Source organism: Gadus chalcogrammus, chromosome 16, assembly GCF_026213295.1.
Source record: "Gadus chalcogrammus isolate NIFS_2021 chromosome 16, NIFS_Gcha_1.0, whole genome shotgun sequence".
NCBI classification, from domain to species: domain Eukaryota; kingdom Metazoa; phylum Chordata; class Actinopteri; order Gadiformes; family Gadidae; genus Gadus; species Gadus chalcogrammus.
This window is the reverse complement of record NC_079427.1, coordinates 18,510,375-18,537,658: the sequence shown is the minus strand read 5'-3', so window position 1 is coordinate 18,537,658 and position 27,284 is coordinate 18,510,375. Positions and strand designations below refer to the sequence as shown.

The 27,284-nt window shown below is 43.7% G+C and overlaps 4 protein-coding genes across 9 annotated transcripts in view; 2 read left to right on the top strand and 2 right to left on the bottom strand.

Moving 5' to 3' along the window:
- atm (ATM serine/threonine kinase) overlaps positions 1-640 on the bottom strand; it is a 35,182-nt gene extending 34,542 nt beyond the window's left edge. For 2 of the 3 annotated variants that reach the window (XM_056611770.1, XM_056611772.1), the window contains exons 1-2: positions 384-640; positions 46-130 (exon numbers count right to left, since the gene is read on the bottom strand). In XM_056611770.1, the coding sequence (XP_056467745.1) occupies positions 46-117 (72 nt within the window). In that variant the 5' untranslated portion in view covers positions 118-130; positions 384-640. Of the gene's footprint in view, positions 1-45; positions 146-383 lie in introns of all 3 variants that reach the window. The other variant, XM_056611771.1, reaches the window with a different exon arrangement.
- npat (nuclear protein, ataxia-telangiectasia locus) lies at positions 629-9,879 on the top strand. The gene is made up of 17 exons (XM_056611773.1): positions 629-1,008; positions 1,185-1,303; positions 1,428-1,488; positions 1,819-1,891; positions 1,979-2,019; positions 2,159-2,395; positions 2,659-2,740; positions 2,872-2,998; positions 3,207-3,298; positions 3,426-3,507; positions 3,635-3,731; positions 3,825-3,932; positions 4,136-5,446; positions 5,943-6,043; positions 7,055-7,154; positions 7,404-8,746; positions 8,933-9,879. Exons 1-17 carry the CDS (start codon positions 972-974, stop codon positions 9,011-9,013), a joined length of 4,092 nt encoding a protein of 1,363 aa, XP_056467748.1. The 5' UTR covers positions 629-971; the 3' UTR covers positions 9,014-9,879.
- Positions 9,880-10,017: 138 nt separating this feature from the next.
- Positions 10,018-26,546, top strand: vmp1 (vacuole membrane protein 1). 4 transcript variants are annotated; one of them, XM_056611782.1, is made up of 12 exons: positions 10,018-10,122; positions 10,649-10,756; positions 10,967-11,099; positions 11,403-11,493; positions 11,985-12,095; positions 17,567-17,734; positions 18,512-18,643; positions 20,032-20,112; positions 21,213-21,329; positions 22,603-22,664; positions 24,133-24,232; positions 24,971-26,546. In XM_056611782.1, exons 2-12 carry the CDS (start codon positions 10,678-10,680, stop codon positions 25,112-25,114), a joined length of 1,218 nt encoding a protein of 405 aa, XP_056467757.1. In that variant the 5' UTR covers positions 10,018-10,122; positions 10,649-10,677; the 3' UTR covers positions 25,115-26,546. The 4 variants fall into 4 exon arrangements, with proteins under 4 accessions (XP_056467757.1, XP_056467760.1, XP_056467759.1 ...); XM_056611785.1 differs by lacking the exon at positions 10,018-10,122 and adding an exon at positions 10,140-10,161; XM_056611784.1 differs by lacking the exon at positions 10,018-10,122 and adding an exon at positions 10,153-10,230.
- tubd1 (tubulin, delta 1) overlaps positions 24,588-27,284 on the bottom strand; it is a 7,789-nt gene continuing 5,092 nt past the window's right edge. The window contains exon 8 of the mRNA XM_056611781.1: positions 24,588-27,111. Within this exon, the coding sequence (XP_056467756.1) occupies positions 27,006-27,111 (106 nt within the window). The 3' untranslated portion in view covers positions 24,588-27,005. The remainder of the gene's footprint in view (positions 27,112-27,284) is intronic.

Below are 27,284 nucleotides of genomic sequence, written 5' to 3'. Positions count from 1 at the left end.
CTGGACATTTTGGGCAATAATGCAATGATCTGCAAATGATCTGACCTTTCTCTCTGTAGCTTTGTCATTATCCAGCCCCTTACAGCAGACCAGGAGATCATGCAGAGCAAGGCTCATTGCACCACGTTTCCTGGGGTGAAAGAGACTAGATATTCATTGGATCAGACAGTATATGTAAACAGGGGAATAATAACATGATTAGTCCTACCAATGGCAAGTACTGTGGTATGCTGGCTTTATAACACTGGTGACATTTTATAATTGTGGCTACCATTTCTAAACGACCTGTATCATTACTGCAGGTTGAAAACTTTGTGTTGACGTTACGTTTGCAGCTCATTTTATTTCAGGCACATAGGTATCAATACAATGTGTACACCTACCTATGATGGATACGATTATGTTCTTCTGTATAAAAAGTGCTTTGCTATCCTGTCAATCGCTACAAATGCATTTAATCTTGAGATAAAGACACAGCAGTAACAGCACCAGCAGGTATGGGCTGTACGTTAACGCTGGCCAACTCAACACGCAGGAAACTCCCGCCCCAGTACTGTCAAAGAGGACACATCATTTCCGGGTCAGGAGCCAATCCGGAAATGTTTAGCTGCGACGTTACCACACACTTATCAATATTGCATATCATTATACAATGGTAAAATAATTTCGGTATTTAGATTTACTTTGATTGAACCATGGTATAAACAAATTAAAGCATATTCACATAGATATGGCTTAGGTCATTTACGTTCAGAACTACGATACCCAGAATGCCCCCTTCAAGTAATTTCATGTTCCGGGTTGTGAGTCCTCAATTCCCCGCCTTTTGAATACCTCTGCTTTGGATATAGGCCGTAGCGGAGAACATAATATCGGATTTTTACAGCGGTTTCGCTATCAGAGAGTCCCTTCATCTTTATTAACGAACATGTAACTTCAACATTTGCATTCACCACATCTCTGATCGCAACATGCTGCTTCCATCGGACGTAGCGAGGGTTGTTTTGGGTAGGTCCCGAGCAAAGCTCTAGACTAGGTCGAGACCTTGTTTCAACCTCTCTCACACAGGCCGACCAATTCACCGAGTTTACTTTGACTCTATGTATGTTTTGGGTCTAACCACAACCGTTTGTGACATGTACTTGCCAGCTCAGTGATAATAGTGTTGTTGACTGTGCTCCTAGGCTACCTGCAATGGGAAGGCTTGTCATCTACAAGTCAAATATTCATAAACGAAAGCCCTCATTTGAAGGAGTATGCTGAGCACAGCACAGAGGATGGAGCTATTCCTGCTTGTGTATTTGTAAGTAGGCAGTTGAATTATTTTGAAATGATGAAACAAATTGTTTACGTCTTGCAACGCTATGCATTCAAGACTTGTTTTGATGATGGCTGACTTTCTCCATAATCTATAATTGTTATTACAGTCTCTGTGTGGGAAGAACTTAACAACCATCTTGAATGAGTATGCGGCTGCTAAAGCAAAAGGTAAAGGTGTATGCTTTTTATAATGCTTATGTTGTTTATGCTAATTTAATATAATTAACCTTTTTATATATTTTAACAGTATCAAGTCTCCAGGTATTGGTCATAATCTGCCTAAGTCTGTGTATTTCATATATGTCCATGGTATTATGTGATAATTTAAATCCTCTTGTGAGTGACCATTTGTTTACATAGTAAGTGTGATGGGGTTGCCATTAATTCAGTGGACACACACAATTATGTTGTGTTTTGTAAAATATTTAGTTTGCCATGATTTCAAACAAGCTCTAATCACCATGAAAATCAATCCTTGTTGGTCAAATTCTCCCACAGAGACCAGTCACGAAGTGCCTGTCATGATGACCTCTCTGTGGAAAAAGTTGGATTTTACACTAAACCAAATCAAGTAAGTGCATTTACAATTTTGAAATTAGAGCAATCACCTCTTCAAGAAGGATTTTTATATTTACATAATTGTATTTTCTGAACTCAGGTCATTGCAAAACTCTCCTGCTATTTCAGCACTTCAAAGAGGTAAGTTGTATTTATTTACCCCGACGGCTACCTTCTGTGTCTTTTTTGTTTTCAGTTGAGATTGGGAAAAGCTGAATCTGAACTGATAAGGGTGAATGCTTCTCCAAACTGTCGTTTGATTAGCCTCTGTTGTCCACAGTGCGCTCGCGGGCCGGTTTGGCAAACATGACGAGACAGCGGTCTGTGACCATGACCCCGGCCAGCACCGTGCTTTGCTCCACAGCCCCATTCAGAGGCTCTATCAACACTAGCATGACCAACACCCAGATCAACAGTATCACCAACACCCAGAGCCTGCCTAGCCCCTCCACTTCTGTGGTCTCCCTGAGCAGCACCCACCTACAGATCCAAGATGGTGGAATACTCAGTGTGTCCAGTAAGTGTTTGAGCTGGCTGTTGTTTAGTCGACTTTTGTCTTTTTAATTGTCTGCCCAAAAAGTGTGTTTATTTTGAAAAGAAAAAGTTTATCTTGGTATTTCTCTACCTCTTTTGACACCGCTGTTAAGAGATGTGTATGGTTGAGAACAGCACCCAAGCCTTTAGTTTAGTTTGTCAGATTTGCTTAAAATATTTTGCTCTAGTGGTGGGGAGGGGGGATATTTCCATTGATTCATTTTTATGGTGTTATCTGAATTACAGGAGATTCACCGATGCAAATCCCAATCCCAGTCCCAGAACCTAGACTAGCCCCAAGCACAGTCTCTCGAGGGGGCAGAAAATGGTAAGAATAGTTAAAATGATTAAAATAATTTGTATTCTACAAATTCTACGTTTTGCTGATGGAATTGACAATTTTCAAGCAGTATGCCAGAGCATCTCACCTGACCCCTAAACGGGTTCACTTGATCGCAGGGACTTCCCCAAGAGGAGAGGCGGGGGTATAGGTGGTGGGTCGGGGCCCACTGGGAGACCCTCCACATCGGTCGGTGGCTCGGCGGCCGAACAGCAGGCGGACGAGGTCGTGAACGAGAACTTCCCAGTGAGTGAATCTCCTGTATGATAAGTTTGGTTTGAATGGAGAACCAAATGTATTAAGTTTAGGATAGGGCACCGGAACTCTGAATTTCTATTATAGTGTGTTATGTTGTCCTCTGAGAAAACTCAGAATGAGCAACCTTATATTACTGCTGCATGTTCATATATTAGCAAATATTGACGCAATACTTCTGTTCTGTCTCGGTCTTCAGCAACTTGTGATCCAAAACGCCCGGGAGAAAATATTATCTGACACGTTTTTACAAGAGAAGCTGGCTGAAAACATAAACAAAATCCTTGCAAGGTAAATTTGCGCATGTTCACGTACAAACATTTCTGGTTGGACTACATTTTGCCCACATAGGTTTCTCCTTTTTGTTTTTGGCTTTAAACTACGTAAATCTACTCAAATATGATGTTTGTACCGACAGTGACCCCACCCCCCAGACGTCAAAGGCATCATGTGGCACAGTGGAACCAGACCCATCTATAGATGAAATCCTTGGATTACAGGTGAAGATCATCAGCGCTATTCTCAATCTATGAATTGACATATAGTGGATCCTAAATGTAACCTTCTCGTGGTGTTACCGCTTGATATGGGAATAGAATCTCAAGTATGTTGTATACCTCTGTACAGGGAGAAATCCACATGAGCGACGATGCCATCCACGACATATTGGAGCAGACTGAGTCAGACCCAGCGTTTCAGGCTCTCTTTGATCTCTTTGATTACAGTAAGCACTTATCCCTGCCTTTGCCTCAAATCTACAAGCTTATACAAATGTATAGATATTTGTATTTGTTTCATTCTTTTGTTTGTTTTGCAGATAAAGGTAAAGGTTTAGATACTGAAGACATGAGCACTAGCCTTGAGGACAACAATGCAACTGGCACAGCACCTGATACCAGGCCTCTGATGACTGAAGTCAACCCAGGTATTAAGTGTTATGATATATGATATACGTATTGTATGAGTAGTTCAACCTTGCAACCATGCAGTTAAGGTTACATTTCAGCCATGTCAAAAACATAAGTGAAAAACTCTTAATAAACATCAGAATTGACAGCATCATGCAAATTCTGTTTTTTAATGCATGGATGAATGTACGTTGACTTTTACGTCCACATTATTCCATAGGTAATGCAACAGGAGGAGTTTTAATTGTTTCCGATGCAACCGCCATATCGGCAGACAAGACGGCACAGGAACCAATGACCAGGAAAACCAGGAAGTCCATTGTTCCCTGCTCTACAAAAAAAACAGTCCTTGTCCACAGAGGCAGTACCTCTCGACTTGTGAAAAACACTCCTAGGCTGCTTCAACCAGTAGTCTCCTCAACTGTGGCGGTAAACTCAAAGAGGACAGAAAAGAGAGCTGCGCTCACTGTCTCTGAGGTGGCCGTACCAATGGACATCGATGAAGCTTTTACGGTCCCTGCCCCTCCTTCAGATCTCTCATCTTCTCAGGCTGCGGCAGAGTTAGCCAGAAAGGTCAGCTGCACTCTGATCCCCTCCCTGCCTAATGCACAAACCGTAACAAACTCAACAAGCAGCAGTATTGGATCTGTTGCATTGGAAACCACGTTTTCCTCCAACGTGACTTTCATCAAGAAGGATAAAGCACCAAGTTCTTCAAAAAAGACTAATTCCAAGGATGTGTATAAAGCACAGGCACCTCCCAGTTCCTCTACAGTTCCTTGTCCTCTGCTCAGTATGACGCCACCATTAGCACAGCATTCAAACAAAAATCTTTCGCCAAGTATTACCCTACCTCTTCCCATAGTCTCTGCCATAGCCCCCATAGCTTCTGTCATAGGCTCTGTCTCACCCACCCTGACCTCAGCAACACCTATTTCCACCTCTGTAGTCCCAGCTCTTCCTAGCCCACACATCAATAACCAAACCGACCCACACAAGCGGGAGGCCGATCCCAATAACATAGTTTCCCTCAAAATAATCATCAGCGATGACCAGATGGAGACTCCCCCTCCGACTAGCAATATCTTAAATCAGGCCATTTCCAGTATTTCTGGGGACAAAATACCCACCATTTTCCTCTCCTCCCCGGCTAATTCCCCTTCCAAGTTCCCGGTCGGCCCACCAGGCACACCGCGGACCAACCAGGAGGAGATCATGCAGGCCGTCAGCAGCCTCCAGAGCTCCGAGGTCTTCCAGCCCGTGCTCACCGAGGCCCCGCCGCTCAGTGGGCTGGCCCAGCTAGCACCCTCACCCTCACAGGGTCAGCCCAGCTACATCATTCAGCTGCCTGTGGACGCTGCAAACCCGGCCTTGCCAGGGGCCAGCTACTTCATTGTGACCGACCCCGGGGCCACACAGGATCCCCAGACCAGACCACTGTTGCTCCCCGCCGGAGTCTCCCAGGGACAGCCGTTGCCTGCCAACCAGTATGCTGTGGCTACGCCGCCCCGCACACAGGGCTACCCTAGTGGTGAGTGTGACTGTTTTTCAGAAAGCTGGGTTCTACATTGTGGTTTCAACTGGTGTGGTCGTCATATCGGCACAATACATCATGCATATACCATATTTTCCGCACTATAAGGCGCACTGGAGTATAAGCCGTAGCAGCTAAATTGAATGATGTGTACATATATAAGCCGCACTGGAGCCCGCTGCTTAAAGGTGGGGGGGCGCGGACCGGTCATAGAGCCCATAGAGTTAAAGTTGGTGGACTATAACCTGAAAATGCATAGATTTAGGAGGTCCCCTAGTGGTCGTTAGCTGTAAAAGTCCATAGATTAGCCGCACCGTTATATAAGCCGCAGAATTGGAAAATGGGAAAAAAGGCACGGTTTACAGTCCGAAAATTACGGTAATCTTAATCACATTTGCTGTGATTAAGGTTCTTTCTATTTTCATGTTTAAAGTAAATGATCCTCAATGTGGACGGGTCAGTCATTGAGAGTGTGTTCTTTTATCTTTTTCAGGATCTACATTCTTCTTGCAGTCACCAGGTCGGCCCATGATGGTTCCCCTATCTATGATAGGGCAAACTAACGTTGGAAAGTTACCGTTGGTCTCCAATCAGGTAAAATGACTTTAATATATTCCATCTATTGTAACTACTAGTGCTGTCAGTTTAACGGCGTTAACATTAACCAATTTTAACGGCGTTCATTTTTTTATCGCGCGATTAACGCTCTTTTGGCTTGGCAAACGTTGTCGTTTTTTCACCTGCTGTCTAGCAACAACTCAGGTTAGAAAAACTACAACACCATACCAGATCTAGCTACACCGGAAACAAAACAACAAGCACGGCGCACAAACTTGTTAGGGCAAGCAAGGATGCGGAGCATGTGGAAAAACTCCTTAAAAGTGTGTGTGTTTGTGTGTGTGTGTTTGAGTGTCACTCTGTTCGAGCCTACACGAGAGGTCAATGCTTTTACGTCTTTCTGACCAATCGGAGTCCAATGCCCACCTGGGCTGTACCACTTCGGGAGGTGCCGCTCAGTTACTCCCCTCTAAACAAATTCGACTTGGTTGCGTCTGTTGAGTGAGTGTGAGGTTGCGGGCCCGGGGGCACAGCTTTAATAAACGCAATATTGTTATCCCACAGTAATCAGCCCGACATCCCCGAAACGTTAACGGCCCACCGGGAATTCTCCTGACTCTCTCGATTACCACTCCGCCACTGTGTGTGTGTGTGTGTGTGTGTGTGTGTGTGTGTGTGTGTGTGTGTGTGTGTGTGTGTGTGTGTGTGTGTGTGTGTGTGTGTGTGTGTGTGTGTGTGTGTGTGTGTGTGTGTGTGTGTTAAATAATAAATGTTAAAGTATTTCTCATCTTTGCTGAGCGTTTTGTTCGAAAGTTCATTGATTTAAACAAATAAAAGCCTGGGTTATTGGTGTTTTACTATAGGCCTACCACTGCGGGTCTCTCTTCATACTGTCCTTCTCAACACTCTGATCTCTCTAAAAGGCTAGCAGCACGAAATCAAGGGATATTTAGGATAGAAAAAAAGCACTAATTGTAACTGTTGCAAGCAGTTGCTAATTATGATATCCATTAGCAGCTATTCAACCTACTGCCATTGTCTTTTCAGTTTGTTGCCATACCAAGTCCAGTGGCCAAGCAGCAACCTGAACCAGCAAAACCCAAGGCCCCTACTCACAAAGCAGCACTTAGACCACCCACCATCTCTAGTAAGTTCCATCTTACCACTGCAGTGTAATCAAGTTGTTCTGATAAACTGGAGTAGACCAGTGGAAATTCTGTTCCGCTCTAGTGACATCTCTATCTACAACCCAACTAAAAAGAGAAATGCAAAACAAGTCAAGGTTCCTCCCTCCAACGGAGCGGCTCCTCGGCACCCAACCCGCTGAAGCAGTGGAAGGGGAATATTGAGGATAATGACTTGCATCTCATTCTCTTTTCTCCCTTTTTATTCATAGAAACGGGTGAACAGAAGGTGTCTAAGGGCCAGCCCACGGAAAAGGCTGAATCGCCGAACGCACCGGACGGCACGAGTCCCAGTCATAAGAGGATCCTCCGATTTGATTCTGCTCGGGTACCATCGGCACCTCCACCACCCCCACCCCCGCCACCACTGCCACCAACCTCAAAAACTTCCCCCTCATGCCCTGCCGAGCAGCCTGGTAAGGTTAGCCCGAAACTGGTTCAGAGACTAAAGCCAGCTATCCTTGGTGGAGACAAGGCCAAACGGAGGATAGCGACAATCAGGTGTACGACTGAAGCACAGGCCAAGTTTGGCATATCTGAGGAGACGGAGAATAAGCTGGATTCGCAGCCACAGCAGCAGCGGGAAAATGTAAAAAAGACCCCTCGCAAGCAAGATCATAAGGTCCAAGTCACAACTACTGCTGCCGACCAGACTAATATGGCTGATGTCACAGAGCCAGGACCCGTGAACGAGACGGAATCAGAGCGGTTGAAATCCAAAGAGAAGAGACGGAGCAGCGGTACTAAAGGAAATCCAGCACTGCCCAACGACTCGCATGATGTCCAGGGCTCCACGTCGTCTGCTTCTAATTCTTCCGCAAAAACTAGCAGCAGGAAGGATAGTAACGGGGGTCCCCGAAAAGACCCCACAGATAAGGGTCCAGGAAAGTCTCGTGAGGCGCAGCCTGAGAAGAAGAACGCTCCGGAGCCTTCAAATGTGAGGGCAAACAAGGAGAATGAGAAGGCACAGGGGGACGGCGCCGAGCACCACCCGGAAGTGGAGCGAAGAGCGGCGCTGCTCATCCTTCCGGCTGCCGCCCTCCCGCCCAAGCCGAGCAAGACCAGCACTCTGAGCAAGCAGGCTGCCGAGATGCTGCAGGATATCCAGGGACTCAACCCGCCCACAACGCCAGCCAAGAGGACCACTTCGGGCACTGCAGACACTCCCCTCAGCCCCAGACCAGGTCGCTCGCGGGAAGAACCGACCGATGGTATCAGGACCCCAGTCCGGCAGAGGCTGCTCAGAGATGGAGAGGGGACACCCAGGCGCCTGATCGCGCCCGGCACGCCAGATCTCCCCACCTGCAGTCCGGCCAGCGAGGCCGGAAGCGAGAGCAGCATCAACATGGCGGCTCACACACTCATGATCCTGTCGCGCACCGCCATCGCCCGGACAGGCAGCCCGCTGAAGGACAGCCTGCGCCAGGATGAGGTGGGGGAGATGTCTCCCCCTTCGGCCAAGCAAGCCAAGAAACGCAAGCGGACAGCCACGCCATCGAGTGTGGCAGGAAAAAATGAGCCCAAGTGTTCATCAAGCAGCAAAAAGAAGGAAAAGGTAACGAGGTTGTAAATGTCCACACTTTAGGGACACTTATTGAAAGATTTTAATATTGGCTTTTCATGTAAACATACTTTGTGTGTTCCATGATCAGCAATCTTCCCAAAATTGTCAGCACTGTGGGAAATCAAATTCCTGTTCAAATAATGATCTTAATTCTGACTCATGTTGCTTATTCTTCAGAAGCAGAAGAAAGCTGTGGATACATTCCCGGATGATTTGGATGTGGATAAGTTCCTGTCTTTACTTCACTACGACGAGTGAGCCCTGTCACCTGTCGCCAGCCCAGACATCCGGAAATAAACTCTTACTTAGATTACAAGCCAGGAATAGATGAGCCATCTGCTTTACCAGAGCCTACAGTTTCTTTAGCCTTGCCAGAGTCGTTGTAAGCCTAATGGATATTTTGTCAGTTCGGGATTTTTCCTCTGGCTGACTTGGGTTGTGTGACCAGGCAGTAACTGTGCTGCCTGCAAGTGTGTTTATTTGTATTGTTTGTTTCCATGGCCTTGGGCCCTCTTTTACAATGGCTTTTTTTATAATGTTCAGAATTATTTGATTCAGAACACATAGTTTTGGTCAATATTTGACCTCATTTATAGTACTTATTTGTGTGTTTGTGTGTTTTGTTCGTTCCTTCACAGCAAACTGAATTGTAAGAAAATCGAATTTAACATGTCATCATGCTCTAATTTCTGAAAGGAGTAAAGACTACTGTTATTTGGACAAATTAAAAATACATAAATGGATTTGTACAATTTGTCTAATTGTGTAGGAAAATTAAGGTTTGAATCATATGGTACAAAATAATTGTCCTGTTCATACCTGCTTCCTCAAGCTTTGTTCTAATATTATTTAGAGTTTACTTTAATAAAACCTTAAAACTGTCTTTGTCAGGGCATAAGTTACGTTGACGTGAGAAATGTAAACTGTCAAAATTACCTGTTTTTATTAACTACAAACTAGACAATTATTTAAATGAATTTCCTTGTAGAATGTTACATTTAACAGATTTGTAATGTATTTATAAATGAACAATTTAATCTTGCGTTGATAATACTCAAAAAGCATTGAATAAAAAACTGGCGGTTTAGCAAATCTGGCAGCCTCTGATTGGACCAAACCGTGTTTCAGTGGCTTGCGTACAAATGTCACAATAAAAGTATCAAGATGACAGATACTAAACTTCATAGCTCCCCAATATGTATTTATGCAAGTTCGTTTGCTCTTACTATTGGTTCCGCTTAACACATACATCCATATACCATTAAATATTTGTCCCTCAACCATGATGCAATCTAAAAATAAAACCAACTTGACTTTATTCTAGGGAGCCGGTGCAGACTATTTCCGGGTCAGAGGACATGAGAGAGGTATGACTATCTGATTTAAATGTTCCCTGTAATTCTAAGGTAGAATGCTTTTACTAAGAATTAGAACAACCTTAAGATCGCTACGGGGATCCAGTGTTATACCTTTGAGTATGAATACATGGAATGGGTTCCAACTGTCACCCTGCTTAGCTTAGTCTTTAGCTTAGCCTTTAGCATGTTAAGCTAGCCGGCTAGTGTGAGGAAGGGGATACACACGTATTTGATTCTAATTACAGGTTGATGACCTTCATCCTCAAGTTTATTGATGGCCTACGCCGTTGTCTATCTCGTTATCTCGTTGTAGCTTGATAACTGAAGATATAGCTAGGCTCAGTTGGAGTCGCTTACTGTTGGCGACTTGTTTGACAGCTGGACATTTGACCAGTTTACTCAGCCGGTTACTGTAAGATGACTGCTTAGTGTTGGATGAATTCGTGCTTTTTCCTAGACATGTAATTATAATGGTGCATTCAAATGTGAGGAGGTATGTCAAATATGTGTTTTTGTTTTTGTTTGTCTTCCTTAGACTCCCTGGCCGAATAAACAGCGAAGGACATGGCAGCCAATGGAGCAAGCTTAGAAAAAAATCAGAAACGCACTGGAGTCAAAGACAAACAGAACGGCACCTCTCAAGGTTTGTTCAGGCATTCTCTTTGGGTTGTATGGAGAATTGGGATATACTTTCTCAAGATATTATTTCCCTTTCTGTTGCCTACATAGTGAACTTTCAACGTTATTAAAATAAATCTGTGGACACACACTTCTTTTAGATTCTTTCAGTATACCATTGTCAACTCAGTAACTTGTTAAGCCATAATATGTTTTTTTGTATGCTGTTCACCAGATGCATCAGTCAGAGAGAGGAGGGAGAAGGATAAAGAAGAGCGCCTATCCCTGGTGTTATGGAGGAGACCTATAACCACATTACAGTACTTTCTCCTGGAGACCCTCATCAAGCTAAAGGAGTTGGCAATGAAGTAATATATTTCACATTGCCATTCAGGTTGAGATCCTTGTGATTGACAATATACATTTTCACTGATGTTGGGATTTTAGTAATGGTTAGAAAGTAAATGCCCTTCTATTTGCACTTGTATCCACTTTTGGGGTTGTTTTTTTTATCTTGCGTATTAGTTCTGTTTAAAAAAAAGTATAGATTTTTGTATGGGCTTTTGTGCCGTTTTATGGACGGGTTAGGTGTCACACTGCCACTTTGACACATTGCCACTCCAGTCCTAATGTATATATTTATTACCCATTATTTTTTCCTCTGGCTTTAGACTGTGGCATCGGCGAGGCCTGGTGTTCTTCTTCCTGGTTCTTTGTTTGTTCTTCTACCTTGCTTACTCCACTGAGGGTACACACCAGAACGTAAGATTTGAGCAGCCTTTTTACTATCTCTTGGGACTGATTTGTTTTTCTTCACTGTTAATATTCAGTCATCGCTGACACTGCTGTGTCTAAAGGTTAGAGCTAAGTCCAATTTTTTTTGCAGGCAGTCTTATCTTGCAACAGAATTGTCTTCTACTGGGTACTGAATAACAGCCACTTGTTTTCCTTTCATGATTAAACAAATTTAAGTGTAAGGTCAAGTGAGAAATTCTTTATATCCCCCTATCACATTATGTTGAATCTGATTTATTGTAAGGCAGATTTTTCCATTAAAATAAAAAAATGCAAGGCCCATGAAACCATTACATTTCAAATTTATAAATGGATTAAGGCTGGACCAAGATTTTAGGGAAAGCTGCCAGACACTTGACAACCAGACAGCTGCCAGACACTTGACAACCAGAGTAAAACGGTAAAAACACCTATGTCTTGTTCTTTATCCACTGACAGATTTTCTTTCTCCTTTCCAGTATGTCAAGTACTTGGAGGGCAAATTTCTATGGTGTGCCTACTGGGTAGGCCTAGGAATCCTGTCATCAGTAGGCCTTGGAACTGGCCTGCACACCTTCCTGTTGTATCTGGTAAGGGATCATTTAAAACTCTCCCGGATCACTTCTGCCACATCTGCAATTGAGCTCAGCATCAATAATTACAAATGAATGAACACGAGCAGGGTGTGGCTGAGTGGAGATTCTTACACCGGGATCCCACCGGACGCGTACGCGCCGCGGAACGGCTGCGCCGCGGAACTATGGAAAGCCAAGAAGGCCACAATCCGGACCTAGATTGGCACGGTAAAAGTACAAAACCGCACGGAATCCATACGGATTCCGTACGGTTTGCAAAGAATTCCGTACGGATTCCGTACGGTTTCCGTACGGTTTTGAATGACTAATAGCCGCGGCTATTAGTCATTCACTCCGGCTATTAGTCATTCACTCCGGCTATTAGTTATTCACTCCGGCTATTAGGTATGCAGAACGAGCCCCTCCCTCTTCTTTGCTTGACCACTAAGTTTGAAGGCTGTCTAACCAATCAGAGCTGCAGTGCCTCGATGTTTCGCTGTAACATAAAGCTGTGTTGTCTTTACTAGTTTCACTACAATGTAATGACCACCATTAGCTAGCGGAAAATACATTTGTGTCTAGTACAGTGATATATTTGTATATGTTAGGCTATATATTGAGATGGCAGTGTGCGAAATACCCGACAATATTCGGGGATGTCCTCATCCCCAGATTGTTCTCGATATGCAGTAGCCAGCTAGGCCATAACATTACACATAACATGAACATGAACTGAATAAATGCCAGGTATATAGCATATCGGAGACGGGCACACAATCAGTGCATTTGCAAATGAGAGCCTGCAGTATGACCGATCTTGTGACATGTGGTCGGAGAGAGGTGTGTGTGTGTGTGTGTGTGTGTGTGTGTGTGTGTGTGTGTGTGTGTGTGTGTGTGTGTGTGTGTGTGTGTGTGTGTGTGTGTGTGTGTGTGTGTGTGTGTGTGTGTGTGTGTGTGTGTGTGTGTGTGTGTGTGTGTGTGTGGAGCAAGTTGTTGAAGGAAGTGTTTCTACTTGACGTTACAATATTTCATGGATGCAAGCAAGCCAAGACAATCAATCTATATCTATAGCCTACATGACAACACACACACACACTTTAAACACACTGGTAAAGCAATAGGAGCCTGCATTGGCTAAAGTTGTTGCGATGCGTGTTATTTTATAACAGGGAGGGGCAAAGTTGTGCATTAGGATACATTGATCCTGAAAGCCTATGTCCTAGAATAATTAATTTGTATTCCGTTTTAGGCCATCTCACTAAAGGTCACTTAAATGTAGCCTATTTAAGCTCACCAAGTCCAGTATTCAGAATGAAAAGCATTTATTCACAAATACGTTCTATTTTTTTGACAAGCGGAGCCGACAGTCATGTGCGAGGATGCAAATTAGCCATGTGCGCAAAACAGAAGATAGACGCAATGAACTGATTGTTGTGCATTGTTTTGGATATGTAGGCTGTTTAGTTGTGGTTGATTGTGCTCTTAGTGAAACAGTCTTGCCTTGGAGTTGGAGAAGTTGGAGTGATTGTGTGAATGTGCGAGAGAGAGCGCACCTGCCGTGGTGATGTTGGGCTTGTAATGGGCTTATATGTGATCAATGATGTATCGGTCTGATCGTATTAGCTGTAGATGGATGGTTAAATAATGTCACAAGATCGGTCATACTGCAGGCTCTCATTTGCAAATGCACTGATTGTGTGCCCGTCTCCGATATGCTATATACCTGGCATTTATTCAGTTCATGTTCATGTTATGTGTAATGTTATGGCCTCGCTGGCTACTGCATATCGAGAACAATCTGGGGATGAGGACATCCCCGAATATTGTCGGGTATTTCGCACACTGCCATCTCAATATATAGCCTAACATATACAAATATATCACTGTACTAGACACAAATGTATTTTCCGCTAGCTAATGGTGGTCATTACATTGTAGTGAAACTAGTAAAGACAACACAGCTTTATGTTACAGCGAAACATCGAGGCACTGCAGCTCTGATTGGTTAGACAGCCTTCAAACTTAGTGGTCAAGCAAAGAAGAGGGAGGGGCTCGTTCTGCATACCTAATAGCCGGAGTGAATAACTAATAGCCGGAGTGAATGACTAATAGCCGCGGCTATTAGTCATTCAAAACCGTACGGAATCCGTACGGAATTCTTGCCAAACCGTACGGAATCCGTACGGAAACCGCACGGAAACCGCACGGAAACCGCGCGGAAACCGGGCGGAAACCGTACGGATTCCGTACGGATTCCGTGCGGTTTTATACTTTTACCGCGCCAATCTAGGTCCGGATTGTGGCCTTCTTGGCTTTCCATACGGAACGGCTGCGTCCTCTGCCCTGCGTCCATTCCTACCGGGCGCGTAACGGCAGCGTAGCGCTGCCTTGGGAGCCCGCCAGTATTCACGCGAGATCACAAGATCACGCGATAATTCTAAACCTAATGTACTCACCTTCCACTCCCAAAACTCTTGCAATTAAATGCCACGCTTTGTCCTTTCTGACATTTTCCTTATAAAAAGGATGATTTGGTACATAAATGACTTCATGTTGCTGAACTTCGACAATGAGTCTCTCGTCGTCAATGTTGCCGACCCTCTGAGACCCACCGGTCATGACGTAATAATGTTGATGTGAAGTTACATGAGCTGAGTATTGTGTTTTATTTTGAAAATTGACCGGATGCTCTATGGCTTTTACTTTTCACTTCCTGCCCGGCTCGACCTGCTCTGTCGAAATTGACGCGGTTTAGCAGCGGCTCGCGGCAAAAATAGAATTGGACGGAAAGATAGCGCCGCGGCGCGGCACGCCGCTCCTGGGACGCTGCTGAAACGTTCCGCGGCGCGCCCGGTGGAAATAGTCTCACTGATTATAGTGGAAGCGATCAGCTGCGTGACCGCGGCGCAGCCGTCCCGCGGCGCGTACGCCTCCGGTGGAATCTAGCCTTTAGCAATAGGTTATCTTGGGATGTGATGATGAGGGAGGTCATTATTGTATGTAAATAGGACGACCTTTACAAACATCAGCTGGTATTTAAACTGTCCACCAAAGGGCACGGTAGCACAAACTGTCAAATGTCCTGTGACTTTAGAAATTGTCTGGTATATTATCCATTTCCACAGCTGCCAGTGGATGGCGGTCTTGTGTGACTTCACTGTGTTCCAGTCCTTCCTTTGTCACCCATGTGTTTATCACTCTTACCAACAAACCAAGGGTACTGTGGCTTCTGTGCCTGACAAAGGATCACAGAATGACTCACTCGGTGGCTTTATGACATTTGCCATGGTTATGGTGATTGAAAAGTTTGTAAATGGAAAGAAAGAAAGAAAGAAAGAAAGAGAAGTGATTCTGCACCACTACGCATTTAGGCCGTGTGCAGATGTCGGGCGTCTCGTTGTCTTTTTCCCTTATCTTTTCTTCTAAATAGATGACCTACAACTATTCTTTTACTTCATTTTCAGTCACTGTAGCCTCTTATTTCTTTCCATTATGCAGCCAACCTCTTTCAGTTTACCTGGTCTGATGCATACGCTCTGTGTGCGTTTAATGTTGGTTTCTCATGACCAGTCATCTTGCCCCTTGAGTAGGTGTGACCTCATTCTCTTTCCCCACATTTCTCCACTCAGTGAGGGGATTTCTTTCCCACCCACATGTCATCATCCTCCCACACACTGAGCAGCCTCACCTCCCATATGGGTTTGATGTGTCCCACAAACCCTCCGTGGGAAAAACTCTTTGAATTGTAGTATTTATTTTTCTTTACCAGACAAATGTATTCGGAGCCTGAGACTCAATCACCTGTGAGAACAGTTCAGAAATGTGTTGACCTCTAGCCACATTTTTTATTTATTTATTTAAAAACTCTGTTTCCTCTTCATTGAATCAGATTCTATGATATGCACAAATATAGTTATTAAAAAAATTGATTGAAGCCAACCACTTCATAATTTACCCACTGGCCTTTTAATTTAGCACTTTGAGGGTGTTGGTGTGTAATGGTGCATTGTGTAACATAGTAGTAATAATAGTTACTACTTTAATAATAGTGTATTTTCACTATGTCCTTTTTTGTGAATTGGACAAAATTACCAACACAGCATGGTCAATTTGAATCCATGTACAACGATAAATTCATGAAAATTGCATCTATACCTTTTCTAACTACTTCATTTATTAACCAAGGCCTTCTTATGAAAATACGAATTCCAGATGGCGAGGGTATTTTGTTCCACAAAACAGCATCCCTCATCTCAACCCACTCACTGTAGGTCTGCTGTGGTGAAGAAAAAACTGTACTGTGGCTGTACGTCAGATCTAAGGCATTACTATTCAACCCCCATGGAGAGCGATAGATTGAGAGCGAGGATAAGTGAACCCGGTGAAGTCACAGTTTCTGCTTGGGGTTGAATATTTAATCACAAGCACGTTATGATTCATCATGATGGTTGCGTTCCATATCTGTTGGACCAATATGTGTTTTCATAGTGTGGAAGATCTCTGGTGTAGGCCTAACCATCTCTTGCTGGACAATGCTAGCATCCGTTGGGGTTGGAGAGATGTAGATGGAGTTTGAGAATGTCTATACCAGGCCATGACAGATCATACAAAATGCAGGTTCTGCGTTTCAATTAGATTTTTAAGACGTTTTCTTAAAGTTGTGACTCTTCTGGTCAGATCTGACTCACTGCCTCACAAAGTGAAGCATGTACATCTTTAGGAATGTCTGCCGGCTGGGAAAGAAAGCTCTTATTGTGTAAGCAAAAAGGCTTAAGAGGGCTCTCCACCCAGAGAATCACTGTGAGACCATTCATTGCGCTGACTAATTGCGTGCCGTGTCTTGCTACTGTCATCCTGGCTGAAGCGTTTTAAGGATTCATGACTGGGTGTCTCTGTTGTGGTCTCAGGTGTACAATACTGTTAGTGAGTTGCCAGGTGGGTTAGTCTGTGCCCCAACACTGATAAATGATACGGCATACTCACCTGTCAGGTGATTCAGGTGTGTGTGTGTTTGTGCGCGCATGTGGTTAAGGTTACACACTCGTGCTTCTTCCCATGCCGGGGCATGTCGACTTGAATACAATGGGGCTTGTTTGTATGTGCTTACACATCTGCTTATTCTCTGTTATCGTCTTTCATCTATTGAATGCTAATAATTAATCAGCATGAAATCAAAATCAACAGTCCACACTTTGTAATCTGAGCCAAGTAAATGTAGATGAGAAGTTGTGCCAACAAATGTTCACAATAAGATCCAAGAAAAATTCACTTTTTTAGAAATAAATAACTTACTTTTCTTCCCTGTGTTATTTCTAAGGAGACTTGGCTTATAAGCATGTTTATATCCATATCCATATTCCAAACCTCTATCATGTTTCATTCTAAATGACCAAGTTGTGCATCACCATTGAATTCCAAAAGAAGTATATTAACAGCTAAACTAGTTTTAAAAGAACTGACCACTAAAGAAACCCCTCCAACCGCAGGGTCCACACATAGCCTCCGTGACCCTGGCAGCGTACGAGTGCGGCTCCACCGACTTCCCCGAGCCCCCGTACCCAGACCAGATACTCTGTCCCACGGACGGGGGTCTGGAGGGCAGCGTCTCCCTTTGGACCATTATGTCCAAGGTCCGGCTGGAGGCCTGTATGTGGGTGAGTACCAGTCTATCAGTCCAACGTTATGGAGCCATTGGGCTGTTGCTTGTACAACCTGTTAGTAGGCTGAATAATAGTATTTAACATGAGAGAAAGAATCTATATGTGGTACGGAGAACAACCTCAGAAAGTTATTTTGTGAAGAATGAGATGGAGTCCTGGTACTTCTAAAACATGGATAAGTCAAATTGGTATATTTGCCGATACATATATCTAGGGAACTATGGCAAGGGTAAGGCAAACTAAGCAAGACTTTGATAGAACCACACCAAGAAAATGCCCCCCCTTTCTTCAGGCCTCCCTCCGAAGCTTCGCTCTAAATCACATGACTAGCCTGCTATCTTAAGCAATAGGTCTGCCTAACCTTGTGGAATGCTCCGGTCAAGCTTAATGAGCGCACGGGCAGCGTGTGAGCAGGAAGCATGCTAGGCTGGTAGTCAGCCAGGTAGGCTATCCAATCAGTCCATTTTGGCCAAAATAAATGATTTGGGCTTATTACAGGCCTGTGACAGCCACAGATAACAGATTTCTGCTTTATTTTTCCCAAGCATTTGATTTATTGATTGCTGTCAGGATATAAAGAGAATATGATAAGAAATACTTCAATAATAAATCAAATACCCTCCCTCGCTCTTAATGTAAGACTGGCAAGAATGTTAAATGTAAATATGAAATGTGTAAAAAGCAGTCAAATATGTTTGTGGGCCAACAACTTTTGGTGTGTCGGTGTGTTTGTGTTTTGTGTGTGCGTGTGCGTGCCCTGGTGTGTTAAAGGGGGCAGGCACGGCCATTGGTGAGCTTCCTCCGTACTTCATGGCCAGAGCTGCCCGCCAGTCAGGAGCCGACCCAGACGACGAGGACTATGAGGAGTTTGAAGAGATGTTGGAGCAGGCACAGACAGCCCAGGTCTGAGTCACACACATGTACACACGAAAACAATACAGCGCACAATTCTTGTAATATCCGAGTTTCTGGTGTATGTTTTTGTTTTTTTGGAATTTAAGCATACAACTCTTCATAGAGTTCAGGTTTTTCATCAGCCCAACAGCAACGTGCAGCCCCTCACTGTGCACCATTTAATGCAAAGTGGCACAAAGACATGGCTCCTAGTTGTTCACATCCACGCGTTGCCATGTCTGCATGCTGGTCTAAATGACTGCGGTCCACTGGTCGTTCTGCTCCCATCATGTGATCGTATCACCACTCTGTAAAGCACCATTGACCATAGGGCTTGAATTCATTACATCTAGATGGGGATAGGGTATGAAGTGTCATGCATGTTCAGTGAAGGGCCCTCCTTCCCCTGGTGCCTTCCAGTAAATGTGCTTGGGGAGAGGGGGGTGAGTCACCCTCAGCCCAGCTCTCTTTAATCATCCCTCATGTCGTGCCCCCCCCCCCTCCCCTCACTCTCTTTTCACCAGTCTCTAATTTGAAGGACGGACAGTTTTGTCCGAGCACGGCTCACATGACTGTTCTGAGTCAGCAGAATTGACACGGTCTGCATGACCTCCTTTGCCGAGGAAGCTTTAGGGGAAAGCACACAGGACCTAAATTATGCTGTAAAGGGGAGGATGTATCCAGTCCGTGCATTTGTTATCAGATTTCTTTGTTTTCAGGTCTTTGGGTCATTAGGTTATCTATCTTGATTTACAGCAACCAAATACTTTTATTTTTTAAATCTTGTTTGAAAAGCAGCTCAAATATGAGCACAATGATTACTTTGCAAATGGTAGCCTAAAAAAAGAACATTTTTTCTGTCACATTGACATGTGTGTCCCATTAAAACCATATCAAAAGAGGATGCAGTACATGATGCAGTAAGGGATGTCTCACTGTTGCATTGGTAACCAACAGTACCAAATGGCCCATTTTCGACAGAGCCAAAACTTGTGACTCGACAAAAAGGGCTATTTATGTGGTTACGGAGTAAAGACTTACTTGTCAGATGCTGGTATTTGGGAATGCCTAAACTCCTGCAAAGTCTCTGATCTTTAGCCCCTAACCACAGACAACTCACCACCCCAAGGGGTGTAGACCCAAACCCTGCACAGCTGTGCCGGCCCGTTTCTGTTTGTAATGATACCAAAAATGATCTGTCATTTCTCGAAGGTCTATATAGTGGGTTCTGTGTTCTCAGTAAGTCTTGTAGAAAGGCGGAACTAAAATTCGTTCAAGAAATTTTGTTTGAAATGTAACCTAGTGACTAAATGCCATGAAAGTCAAAAAATGCCAGATGAAATTGTAGGCTGTGCTGTAATCACACGGCAATCGTGACGTTGCTTTGTGTTTCGCAGGACTTCATCACAAGAGCCAAGATGGGAGTCCAGAATATGGTGCAGAGAGTGGGATTCTTTGGGATCCTGGCCTGTGCTTCAGTAAGTTGTTACAAGTTTAGGGCCCTATGATTTCCGCGATAACGAAAGCGGACGGAATCATGGAATCTGACAATAAAAACCGAATCTACTGTATAATAATAATAAAAAAATATATATATATATATCAGTAAAGTATTAAAAGTAACAAAGTTACAATTTAAAACGGGCCTGTCTCAGTAAAATAACTGATTTCCAGCAGGTCCCTGTTCTGCAGCACATATAACATGTAACAGGGACAAGGCACATCACACGTCACATTTACAATATGCAGCGGAATTCGCCATTATTTTGGTGAAATTCAGTTTGAGGGAAAAGGGAAACAACACAGGTGACATTAACGTCACTGAATGTTTAGCAGTCACTCCCACAACAATGTTAAAAAAAGAAATCCCCGGTCCACCACTCCAGCCTAGGTGGCGGAAAAGCAAACGATAGGTCCCACTCCCGCTCCTAACAAGAAGCCGAAGAAGAAGTTGAAGCACCAGCGGCTGACTGCTGAAATGCCCAAATGTTCAAAAAAGCTTCGGTATTCGGTTCTAACCCCCAAATTCAGAGCCGAACAATATCCAAAACACTTCTATCACTCAGTTGATCAGCTGTTTTGTAGAGTATGTCAACATACTATCGATTGGAAATGCAAAGATACGTGCGATGACCACTGGAAGTCCAAAATCCATATAAAAAACAATGAACGCCGTAGCCAGGGCACGACCCTTCAAACCACAATTTGAGTTTATAAAAAAGAGTTTATAAGCACTTTATTATTTATGTCATGTTTTTATTTGAAGCACTAAAAACAGTGCAATGTTGTGATGTTTTAATAAATGTAGTCTTCTATCTGATTAAATTGTTGGAATTGTATTCGTTTGCACTTATTTGACACTCGTTCTGATGATTTAAATAGCTTAAAGTGTAAAAACGGAATTCATGAAAATTAAAACGGAAAAAACGGAATTTGGAAAAAATAAAACAGAATTTGGAAAAAAAGTTCCTACAAGTTCTTAAACATAGTAAAAGAACAACGAAATGCTTGTGGAACTCTTTAACATTACTTTGAACCTGTTCTATTGAACTATTTCTCACGTTTCTTTTTTTCGCAGATCCCCAACCCTCTGTTTGACCTGGCTGGGATCACCTGTGGTCACTTCCTGGTCCCCTTCTGGACCTTCTTTGGCGCTACGCTGATTGGGAAGGCTATCGTCAAGATGCACATACAGGTAGACGGTGTGCCCATATCAACTAAATGCAACATGACCCACCCTTTGTCTTTCTCCCTTCCCCGACTCTGTACACAGTTCTAACTAAAACGCATTTAAAAACAAACATTTTAGGGGAAAAGAGTGTTTATTCTGGTGTCACATTAGAAGAACCTCAAAATGAAGGCTGACAACAAGAGTAGCACTTAAGATCATAAGTGGGAGACTAAAACTTCCAAACATATGCTTTTGGGTCGACCTTCGGTTGTACCCTATTCTGTCAGGGATTCCTAGATGTGCGCAGCCTTTGGAACCATATATAGAACCGACAGTTGAAAGACGGCGCTCCTGGGGGTTCCTTAACAAGAGCCAGGGCTCCATGAGGGAAAAGTAGCCCCTCCGAGTCACTTTAATTACCAAGTCTAGTGTTGAGTCTACCACAGTGACTAACATCAGCCTAGACCGAGGGGAGGGGAGGGGAGGGGAGGGGGTGTCTAAGCGTGAGTCGCCGTGTGATTCTGAACCCATCCCAGCTCCTATCTACCCGCGTCAACTTGGTACCACCCAGGGATCTCACTGAGGAACACAGAGCTTACAAAGGGAGCCGACACTAAAGGGCCCCCCCCCCCCCCCCCCCCCCCCCAAGCATCGTGTTGAGGAGGATGTGCAGTGGACGTTAGAAGGAGGCAGACATCAGGGCAGGAAGCAGAGCAGACCAACAGAACAAGGCTGTGGGGCTTCTTTTGTTTTTCTTTACCTTGAACCCTCTACTTTTCAACACGTGTCATATCCTGTATTAGGGTTGCTGTCGTGGGGGGCATGCGTCATGCTATTCAAAGCTAATCAGTTTCATCGCCAACAGTCTGCTCTGTTTTTTGTTTTTTTTCCAAGACCGGTCCTTTTGTGGCCGCAAGAAACACACAAGCCCCCCCCCCCCCCCCCCAGCCAACTCTCCTTAACCAATTTCCCACCAAGCCTTATCTTGTTCACTATGATGGTTTATCCTGAGAGTTATTCCACCATAGAATTCAACTTTGACATGCATCGTGTCTCAGTCATAACTTCCCTCTTTCTTCCTCACAGCGCTGCAGAACTAACCGTTAAGCAGTTACGATTACTAAGAATAAAATCCTATTTTTACCCGTCTCTATCTGGAATAGAGGATATTTTTAATCCCAGTTGCAAATCATATGTCATCTCTGTAACGGAAAACCTGTTTTTTGTTCCCCAAGGTTTTGTTATAGACTGGGAAGTAACAAAGCTAATCCCCTCGTTTTGGTCCGTCTCCCTGCAGAAACTGTTTGTCATCATCACGTTCAGCAGGCACATAGTGGAGCAGATGGTGTCACTTATAGGGTAAGTCGCTCCCCTACCCTTTGTGTGAAAGCGAGTGATCAGCCGAGGTGTGCTGCTGACTCAACATCTCTTTGTTGGTTTTGTGGATGGAAGTATGTTCGAAAACAATTAGCAGATGGCTGCGCACCGGCGACGGGTCTTGTTTGAGTTGGCCGTTCCAAGCAAAGGTATTTTCTTTGTCGTCGGTAAGTTTCTGCGTTGGTGGTCAAGGGCGTGTGTGAGGTCCATTCATGAACATGGTTCGAGCTCGGTTTGCTCCTCTCTCAGACGGGGCCAATCTCTCTCAGGAAGTGAACCTGAGGAACAAATAAACTCCCACCGCTCTCGTTTCACTTGATTGTAGATTTGGTTAATTTCAGGTTTGATTTGATTGACAACATACTGGCTAATAGACTCATGAAAATAACCTCAAACATTGCTTGGATGAAAAGTAAAATATGGAAAAGCTTTCAAGTGAAAAAACATAAATTTCAAGGGACCCAGTGGGCCTATTAGTATTACTTATACATTGCTTGGTGTGAGTGATAAGATGACTTTGTTTCCATTTTCTGTTCTGCATCATGGCTTATTGCTTTTTTCCTGTGTGATAAGTTTCATTGGAAATAAGTTCTATCTGTTACAGCGAACCCGCCTTGTTCTAGATGAGTCGCTATGATGTGATACAGGGCTCGGATTCTGACTCGGCATGGAGTAGATTGAATGTTTTCTTCTTGTGTAGACGTTTAGAAGATTGAGTGACTCAGGCTTTGTTTTGTTTGACATCTGCTATTATCCTATTAAGCTTTGAGTGAAAAAGTAAATAAAATGTCTAACTATTTAGCTCTGTCGCCTCAAATCTAAAAGGTTTGGTTTGACGACGATACAAGAATATAAGACTACAGTGGAGTCAATTCTGTTAATCCCCCTGAAAATTCACATTTATACAATTCTATCCAATTTTTTTTTAACCCAATAGTGAACCCAATAATAAACTAACTGATACAAATGATTAATTTTTATCACTAGTTAGCTAATCCAACCTACCATAAGGGTATAAACACGCCCTGATTCCACTACGAAGGCAGTGATGGTGGTAATGACGATGACATCATGGCGACTCATTTCCTGGTTGATGGGGCTGACACACACACACACACACTCCTGTAGAGACTTGAGGGGTATAAAAGCAGGGCTGAGAAGCTTCTGTTTCATTCCATTCTGCTGCCTGCCTCTGTGCAAAGCTCCAAGGGGTTGGATGGAGGGCTCTGAACCAGGACCTCCATGTAGCATAGGGGGGGAGGAGCGGTACAGCTGTATCAGGGAAGCTACCCATACTGGGACTGGGTGTCTCGGGGAGAGGACAGCGGGCTGGATATAAGGACCTGAACCTCCAGTTTGGATGGGAGCATTTGGAGGAAGTGGGCTTCAATGGGTGAGTGGCTTGACTTTTGCATTATTCTCTTTCCCTCTTGGCTGTGTGTGTCTTTAGGTCTGTGCCCAGGGTGGGACCAGCTCTCCAGAAGCCCTTCAGTCAGTACCTGGATGCCCAGAGGAACAAGCTGCACCACGCAGGGGAAGGCACGCCCGCGGTAAGAACAAAGATACACCCCCCTCTTGCCAACGCAACCTAGTTCAATCATTGATCCTTGTGGGTCAATGATTGAGCCATTAGGAAAACACCAGCTCCATTTGAGGGACATCCACACATGTTCATCCTAAAGAGGAGAGCACGTCCTGACAGGACAGGAGTCGCAAATAATACAAGGCTGAAGTTAATGCTGTATTATTTGTGAGTAGTGTTGTAAAGAAATATCTTTAACAATTTGTAAAGCTATTTTTGAATTTTTAATTTAGATAAATGAAGAATCACAAAACACTACGTTGTTTAATCTTCGTAACCAAATCGCTAACAAAAAAAACTTTAAAACGGCCTGTCCTGCTTGCAGACCCTTTGATAAGTGAATGTAATAATACAGCTCCAGTGTTGACCGAAACGGTTGCGGGGGGTAAACCCCATTTCCAGTCGTTGTTTGCTGAATGTTTCATAAACAAGTATAAACATGGCTTGTTTCTATTATGGCTTGGCTTTTCAAACTGGTAGGACAAATTAAAACGTTGGTCAGGTCCCTGAAAGGGAAACACTGCAACCATGTATCACAGTCATCATAGTCTCTAAAAACCCACACATCGATCACACATGAGTCGTATTGTGTTGCTGCCGCACACACTGGGAGGTAATGGGTATTTTTTAGGCAGAAGCAATATTACGGCATCGTCCACGTGTAATGTTTTAACCTTGCTGTCCACCACTCCTCTTGGTTGTGCAGGGTGAGAACTGGCTGTCGTGGGTGTTTGAGAAGGTGGTGCTGGTGATGGTGGTGTACTTTGTGTGCTCCATCGTGAACTCCATGGCGCAGAGCTACGGCAAGCGGCTGCAGCAGCGGAGACACTCGGAGGAGAAGACCAAGTGATGATGGGCGTCCGAACCCACGACTGGAAGGACAAAGCCCATTGGACACGTGTTGCCCCGGCAACCAGTCCCACTGCCCACCCGCCTCCCCTCCAGGGGGTCTCTCGACAACTAAACAACAAACCTCACCCTAGTCCCATGCTCAAAGAGAGGCTCCACACCAGGCACTATTGTTGTCCGCGTTCTTTTGAAGGATGTGTGTGTGTGCGTGTGTGTGTATGTGTGCGCTGTTAGTTCTTGTTTGTCCGTCCTCGACCTTCGTAGGGTTCCCGCGCTCCACCTCCAAATACAATAACTCTCTCTCCCTTGGCCAGCCACTCACCTCTTAAATTGTGTTCTGTGTGATTGGTCCCACTCCTGCTGATACGAAGATGTCCGTCTCTAGCAACAGACTAACCCTTTCATAGACCTCAGATGTGAAGCGGCAGACGGAGCAGCCGACCAGGCTGCTCCGCTGCTATGCCTTATGCAAAGATGGGAGGGTCCCACATGCATTGAACACAGTTCTTAATTGATACTTACTTACTTGATTTGTATTTAATTTGTTTTTTGAGCCCGTGTGCAAGGTATGGACAGTCTTTTGAAGCTTGATCCGTGGATACAATGTGCTGATTTGAATAAGGTTAAGCGTTTATTATATTTTTTTCATTTGTTCAAGGTTTCATTTTAACCTTATGTTGTCCTCTAACATGACAAACCATTTGTTTTGTTTAAGGGATCTGTCGTATATATTTAGAAATGGTAAAAAAAAACGAAGCAATATCGAGTCAGAACTATGTAGTATTGATGGCTTGCACATCCTGTAAATAACTTAATATCTTTTTGGGGGGGTACGTGCACATGGATTTCTATTCTCATGGTCTTTCTGGATATAACGGAATTCAAAACATAACAAGGAATAGGTGATATCATTTGTAAAGTAACATTGTTCTCTTGGCTTACTTGTTCCATTTGTTCTGTACATTTAGATTGAACCTTGATCAAAGCATATATAAAATGTCTTAATCATTGCCCTGGTTTCCATGTCTGAGTTTTTTTGTAATAGATTTTTATTGTATTTTTTTTATCCCTGATGGACGTCAATAGACGGTAAGTCAACTGGTACGTATTTCCCCTTGTAAGCTGCTTGCTGGTTAAGATTGACATAATTTAACTTGTGTAAAATCCTCAGATGAAGGCACCTGAAAGGTAGGTACAAATTCACTACCTTGGATTAGTATGCAAGCAGTCTTACAATATTAAACTACCATTAATAATAATGCGTTAACTGCCACATCTAGTGTTGAGTAGTAAATATGCTTTGACCTTTTGCCTTCAAAAGGCAACCCAACTATATTTCTGTACTTTTACTTTGTTGACTAAATCACCAATGTCTGTCCTGTACGGACATGACTCCTCCACTTTCCCAGTGGCGCCTTGCTCTCTCCCGTCCCGTCAGCTAGCTTATCAGACTGGTGTTGGCTGCTCTATTGTCACGGCAACAACGGTCTGTAAGCTGGCTGAAGTTCTGGGCCAACGGCTTTGTCCACAGATGCTGTGTTGATTTGACTCTAGATTGATCCATTTGTTTTGGATGGGCCTTTACAAGTCCACTTTAGGAATTGGCTTGATATTGTACCTTATTGAAGTAGTACAGAAAAGTTATGTTTGATTTATTGGATGTTGATAACAACCAGCATTTTGAAAGGGCTGTTAAAATACAGCACTCTTGAGTAACATTAAATGTTTACTTGTCAATCCATCAGAATTAAATAAAAACAATTCATGAAAAATGTCATTCCTAAATACAATCTGTTACTAAGTTCACAGTTCTTAGTTTTGGATGCACGCAACTGTCAAAGGAGACAACTATTACCAGAGACAGCCCGGTAACTGGCTTCGAGAGTCCAAGGCTAGCACAGTTGCGTGTAACTAGATATTACTTGCTCTAGAGATGTAAAGCTGTCTAGAAAGTCTTCCTCTGCAATCCCAAACTTGGTGTATTGATGGATGTATGCCCTGCAACAATTAAAAATAAAAAAAACATAACACAAATGTGAATTTTTTAGTAAAATATGCTATAATTTCAACATTGAAGAAAATATTTAGGGAGAAATAAATAAATGTCCTTCCCCAAGCCACCTTCCGCAGATGAAATGCATTTTGTTGTGATTTGGTTTAATGTAAGTGGA

What these genes read in the sequence shown, in the direction of transcription:
- npat (XM_056611773.1), top strand. Translation starts at nt 972, where the DNA reads ATGCTGCTTCCATCGGACGTAGCGAGGGTTGTTTTGG. An exon ending in ATGAAATCCTTGGATTACAG is followed by an intron (nt 3,508 to 3,634) that starts GTGAAGATCATC and finishes ACCTCTGTACAG; the next exon opens with GGAGAAATCCACATGAGCGA. An exon ending in TACCGTTGGTCTCCAATCAG is followed by an intron (nt 6,044 to 7,054) that starts GTAAAATGACTT and finishes TTGTCTTTTCAG; the next exon opens with TTTGTTGCCATACCAAGTCC.
- vmp1 (XM_056611782.1), top strand. Translation starts at nt 10,678, where the DNA reads ATGGCAGCCAATGGAGCAAGCTTAGAAAAAAATCAGAAACGCACTGGA. An exon ending in ACAGAACGGCACCTCTCAAG is followed by an intron (nt 10,757 to 10,966) that starts GTTTGTTCAGGC and finishes GCTGTTCACCAG; the next exon opens with ATGCATCAGTCAGAGAGAGG. An exon ending in AGCAGGCACAGACAGCCCAG is followed by an intron (nt 18,644 to 20,031) that starts GTCTGAGTCACA and finishes TGTGTTTCGCAG; the next exon opens with GACTTCATCACAAGAGCCAA.